General features: G+C 39.8%; 1 protein-coding gene across 1 annotated transcript in view; it reads right to left on the bottom strand.

Annotated features, from left to right (window-relative positions):
* The window catches only part of SPRED1 (sprouty related EVH1 domain containing 1), a 114,413-nt gene extending 104,515 nt beyond the window's left edge, over nucleotides 1-9,898 (bottom strand). Inside the window, exon 1 of the mRNA XM_074955754.1 lies at nucleotides 9,388-9,898. Coding sequence (XP_074811855.1) covers nucleotides 9,388-9,419 — 32 coding nt within the window. The 5' untranslated portion in view covers nucleotides 9,420-9,898. The remainder of the gene's footprint in view (nucleotides 1-9,387) is intronic.
* Between the last annotated feature and the right edge of the window lie 986 nt (nucleotides 9,899-10,884).

The raw sequence follows: 10,884 nt of genomic DNA on the forward strand, positions 1-10,884 counted from the left end.
AAGAGTAGAAATAAAATAGTATCCAAACCACCATTTTTATAGCTGATAAACTGAAATAATAGACCAACAATATGGGATCTGGGGGTCATAGTGGATCACAAGTTAAATATGGAGTTAACAGTGTAACACTGTTGCAAAAAAAAAAAAAAAAAAAAGAAGCAAACACCATTTCGGGATATAGCAGCAGGAGTGTTGTAAGAAAGACAAGAAGTAATTCTTCCGCTCTACTCTATGTTGATGAGGACTCAGCTCGAGTATTGTGTCCAGTTCTGGGAGCCACATTTCAGGAAAAACGTGGACAAACTGCAGAAAGCCCAGAGAAGAGCACCAAAAATTATTAAAGGTGTAGAAAACATGACCTATGACGGAAGATTGAAAACATTTGGTTCGTTTAGTCTGGAGAAGAGAAGACTCAGAGGGGCCAATACTTTTCAAGTACATAAAAGGCTGCTACAAGGAGAGAGAAAAATTGTTCTCCTTTAACCTCTAGGATAGGACAAGAAGAAATGGGATTAAGTTGCAGTAAAGGAGATTTAGGTTGGACGTCAGGAAAAACTTCCTGTCAGGATAGTTAGGCATTGGAATAAATTTCCTAGGGAGGTTGTGGAATCTCCACTATTGGAGATTTTTTAAGAGCAGGTTAGACAAACACCTGACAGAGATGGCCTAGAATCTAGATAATACTTAGTGCCTTGCACTCATGGTAGGACTGAGCTAGATGACCTCTCATGGTCCCTTACAGTCTTACGATTATGAGAATGGTAGGTAAGGATTAGATGAATTCAAGACCAAAAAATGTCGTCTTGGTCTCTACATTGATAAAATGTGTCCAAAGCCCTCCCTAGATCTAGAGGTTGGTCTTTATTACAGATCCTTCTTGATAAAGACATGTAGCATATTCATGTTCCCAGTGGCACATATGAACAAAAGCCACTGAGAGATATGGGCCAGCAATTTTTAATCACCAACTGCTGCTTCTTAAGCTAATGTCTTGAGTCAAAAACTTGTTCTCTTCTTATCCAATACTGGATACATGAAAAGGAGAACCAAGGTGATCCATATTTTCCCATGCTACTCTTATGCAGGATAGCTGTTTTTATAAATAAGCTATTCCACCTATTACTCTCAGTTGCTTGATAAGTAAGCTTTTCTAGTACACTGTGCTAAAGGTTTCTTTATTTCCTCAGAAAGGGATCTGCGCATCACTGCAAACAGATCAATGAAGACTTCTGCTCCGTGTGAGGCAGTGGTAAAAAAAAAAAAACGAACAAAATGTTAAGCAGCATGAAGAATGGGATTGTGAATACTACAGTTAAAATGCTTTTTCTAAATCAGTGGTGGGGTCTCATCTGCAATACTGGGTATATTACTCATCATCCCATTTCAAACAGGATACAACAGAACTAGAGTGGGTTTCAGTAAAGAGCAGCATGAGTCAAGGATACGGAAACACTTCATATGAAGGAAGGATGAAATGTTGGGACTGTTTATCTTGGAAAAGGAGATGATTAAGAGAGGACAAGATAAAAGTATGTAAAATAAAGAATGGCATAAAGAAAGTGAATCAGGAACTTCTGTTCTCCCTGTCTCCTAACACAAGAACAAGGGGACATGCAAAGAAATTAATAGGTGGGAAATTCAAATGCAATTCAAGGAATTGCCAAGGAAATCATTGCCACAGGAAGTTGAGGCCAAGAACTAACAAGATTCAAGAAGGGATGTTAATATCAAGAATATCCAGAATTTATCATCATAATTGAAGATGAAAATTGTGTGAAAGGGGTATCGTGCTTCATGGGTAAATAAATTTAGAATTATGAGACGAGACCTAATATGGGGTAGAATATTCCACAAGTACCTACTGTGGGATTTTTACACCTACCCCTAAAGCACCTTGTACTGGCCACTGTCAGAGAGACAGTACTAGAACAGATGGACCTTAGGTCCAATACAATATGGCAGTTCCTGTGTTCTCTCCAGATTCCCTAAAACATACTTAACCCAGGGGGAATCTGCAGAGTATACTTGCATATTTAGGCCTGCACAAAATTTCACACTACTTTATGTGATATTTTTATGTCATTTATGTCATGTAAAACTCTAAACATACTGTAATTTCTTTCTGATTTTTTTTGTATGCATTAAATACACTGTCCTTTGTCTTAGAAATACGAGATCACTTCTCTGCAGAGCAGATTCATTTAAATCAAAGCAATAAAATCAACTGTAATCCTGATTTAAATCAGCAAGCAGGAAACCTTTATTTAAATAATTAATTTTAATCTTGTTTTGCAATTGTACTTTTAGTTATTTCCCCAAAGTATGGTGGATTCTCATTGGTTGGAAACCATTAAAATATACATATTTGTAACTAAACATAACCTTTATGCTAAATTTGGCCTCCCCTCCACCCCCACTAACCAGGATGATAAAGGTACATAATTGTAATGCCAGTAATTACATATTTTAACTTCATTTATCCAGATTCTCAATTTTTACATTTTTATGATAGAAAATGGTGAATTATGCATTTCTTATTTACTAGATGATTAATATTTTACTTCGGATTTTTGTTAAGCTCTATTTGATTGGAAATTCAGATTAAATTACAAATGTACAAAAACAGCATATTTTTATTAAATGTGCTGGCTACATAAGAAAGAAGGTTTATCAAAAATGTTATATATAATGCTGATTTATTAAACAAAGGAAAAATTACTTGTAGTTAGTGAGTTGAATTGACTGTTTCTGGTCACAATGCCCTTCAAGACAGAAGAACTAGTAGACCTCATCCTATTAGAAATAGTGCCTACAAGTCAACTCAATCCTACTTCTTGTTCAGCCAATCACTAAGACAAACAAGTCTGTTTACATTTACGGGCAATAATGCTGCCCGCTTCTTATTTACGTCACCTGAAAGTGAGAACAGGCACTGGCATAGCACTTTTGTGGCTGGCATTGCATTACATACTAGATATGCTACACATTCATATGTCCCTTCATGCTTCAGCCACCATTCCATAGGACATGTTTCCACGCTGATGACGCTCGTTAAAAAAATGCATTAGATTTGTGACTGAACTCCTTGGGGGAGAATTGTACGTCTCCTGCTCTGTGGTTTTACCCACATTCTGCCATATATTTCATGTGATGGCAGTCTTGGATGACGTTCCAGCACATTATTCAATTTAAGAACACTTTCACTGCAGATTTGACAAAATGTAAAGAAGGTACCAATGAGAGATTGCTAAAGATAGCTACAGCACTCGACTCACGATTTAACAATCTGAGAGGGACGAGGTGTGGAACATGTTGTCAGAAGTCTTAAAAGAGCAACATTCGGTTGCAGAAATTACAGAAACCAAACCACAAGGGAAATCAACCTTTTCTTGGTGGCATCTGACCCAGCTGATGAAGGTGAACGTGCGTCAGTATGAACTGCTTTGGACTGTTCTCAAGCAGAACTAGTTATCAGAATGGAAGCATGTCCTCTGGAACGGTGGTTGAAGCAGAGAGTTACTGCTTAGTATCATTTTTGGTACTTAATCTAAAATAGATTATAATAAATTTAGGCCTTAACATAGATGTTCAATGTCCAATTTTAAAATAGGTTTATTTTTAAAAATAGCCTGTTAATTTAAATTTCAAAATTCATTTAAAAAAATCTATTTTTAATCCATCCTTATTCTCTGCCCTTTTTGCTTTCCGTTTCAACATTCTGATGTATTATTTTTCATCATTTCCAGCATTAACTTTTCACACTCCTATCTCTGAATTCTGTTAATCCATTTACACTGACATTGGCTCTCCCTAATGAATTCTCTCTCCATGTCCAATTCCAGATTATCACAATAAACTAGGCAGAGAAGTTCCCCATCCTGCTTTTGTAAGCAGGAAAATTAGAATATCATATGTTGATCCATAGCGAAATTAGGATTTTTAGATTTACTTGATATTCTTTCAGATTGTTAAAATTAAATTATAAACCTTAAATCTTTAAACTCAGTGTTCACTTTCTTAAGTAAATGCATCTCCATGCACTTATACATATACATTTCAGTAACGCAGCAGAGATGCATGGACATAGACAGTAATTATATGCAGAACAAACAGCATATACACAAATATCTGTCATAATGAAGAACTAATCTGCATATACCTTTATAGATGTGCAGAAAATGACTAACGGATAAATTAAAGAAGACCTGCAAAAGGAGGCTTAGGTTTTGCAGACAAAAATCATATACCTAACCTTTATTCAATAATAGTCCCCTCTGGGCATGATCAGGGCCAACATTAATAAATTTAATTAATTTCCACAATACATACTGAATGTCCCCACTATTCAGTTCAACTGAATATGAAACAAACAACAAAAAACAAACAAACAAACAACTTTCTTTAGTTTCTCCAAATAATCCCACTGGCTCCAGCTCTACTATGACATCCCAGAATAATTTTTTCTGTGATATCACAACAATCAAAGAATGCTGCTAAAGCTGACCCATAAGTGTTTTTTCTTGACTTCTCAAATTATTATGTAACCTGAAAGTTCATTTGCCTTCAGAGTAATAGCTGGGACATAAGGCCAAGTAAAGAGTATGAGAGAACCAATAAAATTGGAACGGACTCTCCAGGACTCCTAAACAAACTATGCCCCAGAAAGAAACAAGTTATAAAATGGCAGTGACAACCTAATTAGTGAATTCAGAAGGGACACGATCAATTTACATTTTTAAAATCTCATTTTATATACATCCTACTTGTACTACAAACAAACATTAGACTATTAAAAGGGACAGAAATTTTAGAAATCTAATTTTTTTTTCTATTTAGAGCCTTTGTCCAAGCTGCAAAGATGCATTAAAAAAATAGAACAAAACAAAAACCCACCAATGAAAACAGACTAGTTAGTTTCATTTCCAGGATCAAGGTCTCATGTTACCTAATCATTCAATATTTTGGCTGGAAAATACAAGGGGATACTTTCAAAATAAAATTAGGTTGTACAAAATCTAAAACAAATGTAAATGTTTTCCTAGAACTTAAAAAGTTTAATTCTATTGCAATTTTATTTTAAACAGCTAGTCTAGTTTTTGGGGGATACATCTGACCCAACAATTTTTTCCCCCACACTGAGTCTTCCGTGTGTATGTCTTGCAATTGGATAGCTCAGATCTGCCATGCCTTGACAGATTGATATACTTCTCTGAGAACACGGTCCTTTCATTGTCAAACTATGGACAGCAACATACCTCCATCATAAAAAAAATTTTTTTTTAAACACTTAAGAGGGGAAATATTTGACTTGACAGTTAAAGGAAATGAGAAGGCGATATGAATATAAGATCACCTTTCATCCATAAGAATCTCAAAACAATTTACAATCAGAGCCTAAATATACAAGCCTTCAATATGCACAAATGACCCCCAAAACTGAGTTCAGGAGAAACAGTAAAGAGGGCTTGCAGAACCAGGCACCACTTCGCCCAGTGAAAGGCAACCTGCAACTAACATACACAACAGGAAATAATGATAAAAAACTGCTAATAGGATGTCACTTACTTTTGGACTAATGGGTCCCAAAACAGCACTGTATTACAAAATGAGTTTAATAATTTCATCCAAGGTTAGTGGTTATTTGTCCACATAAAAAAATGCCACTTAGTTTTAACGGTCATATGCAGTGTTTTTGTAGCCATGTTGGTCTCAGAATATTAGAGAGAGACATGGTGGGTGAAGTTGGCTCAATAAAAGATATTACCTCACCCACCTTCTCTCTCTATTGCGTAGTAAATTTATTCTGTTCAACGGCGGCCCAGTGGTGGAATTATTGGGGTGCTTCTGGTCAAGAATGGAGGTACATAGAGGAGAGAGTAAAACTTTGCAAGGTGCCTGTTCACGTTATGTATAGCTCAAACCAACATTATTAGCTCACGTCCAAAAGCATCAAGAAAAATCTTCACTCTTCCACTATATCAAAATGACAAAAATGAATCAACATTATTTTTATTGTCCATCAGCCAAGTCAAACTGCCATGAAAACGGTCCAAGCCAGGCCCAGCACGGCACACACACACACAAAAATCTACTTGTTTACCCTTTACCACGAAGATGAAAATTAAAACAAAAACTAATCAAAAAACAAACTATTTTCCCAATTACAAAAATACCCTGTCCATAGTAAGCAGAATTTTGTATAGCTGCCTTCTACATATTCATTTAAAAACACAAGAAGCAGTGACACCTAATATAGCTTTTAACTTTCACGCCCTTTTATTTTACTGACATGATTTACAGTAAGATACAATATATTCTTAGATGAGATCAAACTCTGAACACATAGTCCAATCGTTAGTCCTTCTGCATGAATGGGAGTTTTGCAAGCACCAAGTCTAATGACCAAGCTTCAACCAGAGTTCTCAGTTACTTACATTGCAACAAAATGTCTTTCCAAGTACCCGTATTTGTCTTTACTTGATGAGAAATCTGTAGGTGAATACATTAAGGCAATAATGTTGTTCTTTCCTCTGTTGCTATGTGAAAGACACATACAAAACAGATGAAATAGTGAAACTAAGTGCTGTCAAACCACAAAGTAAATAAACAAAATGAAAAAATTAGAAGAAGTTGTTTTAAATTTTTCATTTATAGTGATCTTGAGTGTTACCTGCAACCCTTGTAGGTTAAAAAAAAAGCTGTTCACACAGAAAAATGATCTTTAAGTTGACAGAGCCTTGTAAATTTTTACGTTAGTCTTCTGTTTACATTCAAGTACATAGAAAAATTAAAAATGGACCCGAACGGAAATACCATAAGCAAATTTTCACCCCTCATTTCTGATAAAGTGTTGAAATCACTCAAACATCATTCTGCTGGTTTGTTAACAACAAAACTCCCCCAATCCCTCCAGAAAGCATCCCTGTCATATATTTGTTAAATATATTGTTTGGATAGTTTATCACTGTACATAAGCATTTTAACACAGTAACCCACTCAGTACTTCTAACAAGGGGTTCAGATTCAATTTGTTTTGTGGCTGGGTAACTAGAATCTAACAACTAAACGTCCTTGAATATTTGATTTTTTTTTTTAATTAGGATGCTCAAAATTTTTTAAACACACTAATTACAAAAAATTTAATTTGTACTACAGCATCCTCTACATTGGTTCAAATTTTTTTAAAAAAGTGTTCTGCTCCTTTGATATTTAAAAAGGTCTTTTCAGCAAGAGAAAAGTGTCTAAATATGAAAGTGACTATATATAAGAGAAAAATATTTCCTTTTCACTGACTTTTCCATTTTAGTGATCTGAGGCATTAGTTAACAGAAGATACAGCATTATCTAAGATGTGATTTTCAAGTCAATGTCATCTCATTAAGGTTAGACTTATTAGAAACACTAGCATCTGATATTCCTTGATATAGCAATAAATAGTAGTGTTCTACTGATAACATAAAAATAATTTGAATTGTTTATTGCTATGGGAATTGGCAAAATGGTTAATATTTTGTCTTGAAAGCAATGCAACAAAATGCACTGGTAAATTTGGTTTTTTGGTATTTTATTTCTGATTCACTGTTCCTAAATATGAAGTTACTCTAATTATCTTCTTAACACTCCTTTCCTTAATAAATTTTGAAATTTAATAAAGAAAGTGATTTCTGGATTAATGTCTCTCTTTGAATGCAATCTTTATTTTAAAAACAAGAAAAGAAAACCAGCAACAAAAAGTACAGGTTTCTCCAGGCTCCCTAGCAATAAGCAGTCTCTCCCCCATTGCACTCTAACATAAAACTCTTAGTCTCTCTCTGTCTATGCAGATCTAATCTGCAGGTCTATTCAGTACAGACAGTGTACTGCACTGTGAATGGACAGCCAGGTATTTTATGAATGGAGTAGATCACGTGCTCCCAGCACCTCCCCGAGTTGATATTTCCCACATAATTCTGTCAACAAGCAATTTTAAAAAAAAAAATACAAGTAGACCTCGAAATCCTAACGTTCAAACGTCCTACAACAACCAGTCCGTTGACGTGCAGGAAAAGGCCTCTACAATTTGAAAGGCAGGTTTTGTTGAATGTCAACGCTGATGGTTTAATGTTTTTTTTTTTTTTTTTATGAATGGAGATTGTGGTATGCAAATTAGAACGATTCACAAAAAAGAAAACATGGCGACTGCTTCTGCCTCGTTACACTGATACTGAAGCAATTCACCTTCTAAACCACCTCAATGTAATGTTTCGTGCTTTACAGACTGGAGCTCAGGATTTCTCAAAACTCTTGTTATCCAACTTTAAAAATGTAGTCAATGTTTTAAAAAGAAAAATGCTTTTCCTTAACGAGGTATATCTTAAGGAATGAAGGTTTTATTTAAAGGAATGCATGCAAATAACAATTTGCCTCCCACTGCCAATGACATTTGTCATATAAATTAACTCGCTATTAAAAATAATTTTTAAAAAAAGCACACGACGGTTATTTTCCATCACCAAGAGTTGTCTCTGCACTATGACGAGCCACATCACTCGTAAAACAAATTACTAGCAAATGACTAAATTGTAAATCATTATTCTGGAAAGGATTACACAGCCTGTAGCAGTCAGAGCCAACAGTAACCCTTATGCGCTTTATACCCTTAAGGGTTTCTGATAAAGACTGAGATCAATCCACCACAAAATACTTTGCACTTCTGTTTTTGAACGCCATAAGACACATTTACCAGTAGAATATTATTTCTTCCACTCCATCCAAAATGTAAGTATCACAGACTAATAGGATAAATGGGTAGGACAAATATCTAAAAACCACACGAGGCCGACTGATTATCCAAGCTAGGTACATTAAAAATGTAAGAGACTTGCTTTCCCCTTAAAAAAGAAGTCACAGCAGCTCATTTAAAAACAAACCCAAAAAAAAAAGCGTTAGGAAAAGGTTTAAACTTCATTTACATTGAGTCATCCAATTAAAATTCAGGAGCAGTCTCCTGCAGGATGAAGCTCCCACACCCTAGTTTCCATGTGCAACATCTAGGAGATAAGATTTGATCCCAGGCGGCATGTGGAGGAGCGGGGTGCGCTGTCAGTATGTTTGGACATTAAACCCCCGCCGTTCCCCACCTTCAACACGCTACCTGGCCACTTTTTTGTCATGCTGTAATTGCACAGCACTTTCATGGAGACTGGCTCCCAATCTTTATGAAAGAAGCTCCTCAACCACAAGAAGAGACCCTCAGGGTCTCCGTACGGGTACGGACTTATGAGCAATATACACGCGGGTACAGACCATCCAAACAGCTAGAGCAATGCAGCGTTGAAATGCCAAAATGTAAAAGCAGGGGAGCCAGGAAACGGAGGACTCCGACGAAGATTAATAATATTTGCTTACTCGTTGTTAGAAGTCGCCGTCTCTTCGCTCATTTTTTCCTCACCGCGATCCGACAGCGAGATGGAGCAGCAGCAGCACCGACGCAGCCAGGGCGCAGCAAGAACTCACCAGAAACCTCACCATTGTTAACCCCCGGATCTGCCTCCCCAAGGGGAAGCACAAGCAACGCGGCAGGGGCAAGGGCAAGTCTTTTATCCGAGAGCCGCAGGGGACTTGGCTGTCCGGCGCTGGAGCGCAGCCCCCTGCCTCAGCGATGGTGGCAGCCGCAGCCCCTCCGGTCTTCAACGGGAGCAGGCTGGCGCCGGGGGAAGAGGAAGGCTCCCAGCAGCAGTGAACTCCGCGCCGCCGTCCTCCTGCTGCAGCTCATCTCCCGCTGCAGCTCCCTTCCGTGCCCTCCGCCTCCTCGCCGAGCGGGCTCTCCCCTCGCAGCGCGCCCCGGGGCAGCGGGGAGGGGAGCAGCCGCGGCAGAAATTCCTCCGACCAGCAGCGGCCGCGATCCGGGGGGGCGGGGGGGAGGAAGTGTGGGGACAAGTCACCCACCCCTCCCTCCGCGAGCAACAGCCCCGAGTGAGGAACAAGCCGGGCGGCCCCGCGGGGTGGGGGTGGAGCGGGGAGGCGCTGTGAGGCAGCTGGGGGGGGGATGGGGCGGCGGGATGCGTCACGGCTGTTTGTGTGAGCAGAGGGGCAATGGGGGGAAGGAGCCAGCGGGCGTCCCGCGGAGGGGCGGAAGGGAGAAGCCCCCAGCCGGAGCCGGCGATAAGTTCAGCAGCCGCGTTCCGGCCCCAGCAGCAGCAACTCCATTAGCCGCAACCCCGCGCTCTCCTCCCACCGCCTCCTCACAGGAAAACTGGGCGGAAGCGTTGACTTCAGGCTCCTTCCGCCGCCACAGCTTAAATCCTAATAACCACGGGAGGGGGCCGGCGGCAGAGAAAATAATCCCCTCGGGGCCCCCCCGCCAGCCGCTAGAGAGGCCTGCAGCGCCTCCCCTCGCAGTGTCTCCAGGGCAAGCTAGTTTCCTGAAAGTAGTTCCTTCCCTTCCACTCACTTCCCAAGGAGTTGTCAGTGTCACACACACACACTCGCAGAAGCGCGGAGGGATCTATAAAGCACTGCAAGCGACCCCCCCTCCCCCCCGTGCCAGATCCTGTGGCTGTATGTATGTGTGCGAGGTAGAACTGAAGAGAGTTAGCAAGAGAGCTGGAGCTGCTGCCTGACTGCCTGCCAGGTCTGGGAGGGTGAGGGCCCAGAGGCTGCAGGGCTGTAACGCAGCCCTTGCACAGTGCAGGCAACTCGCTTCCAGTCCTGCAAAGTTGGATCGGCCGGTGCTGTTCCCTTCCTGTACGGGCTGGAGTCGTTGGCCGGCAGGGAGGCTGCCCTGGTGCAGCACAAAGCGTGTACATGGCACACACTCATCTGTTACTCTGCACATAAAGTGGGCTCTGCTGCCACACTGCAAGGGGGCGGACCGGGTTAATGCACGCAGCGCTAGTGCTGAGG

The sequence above is a fragment of the Natator depressus genome, chromosome 6, assembly GCF_965152275.1.
Source record: "Natator depressus isolate rNatDep1 chromosome 6, rNatDep2.hap1, whole genome shotgun sequence".
NCBI classification, from domain to species: domain Eukaryota; kingdom Metazoa; phylum Chordata; order Testudines; family Cheloniidae; genus Natator; species Natator depressus.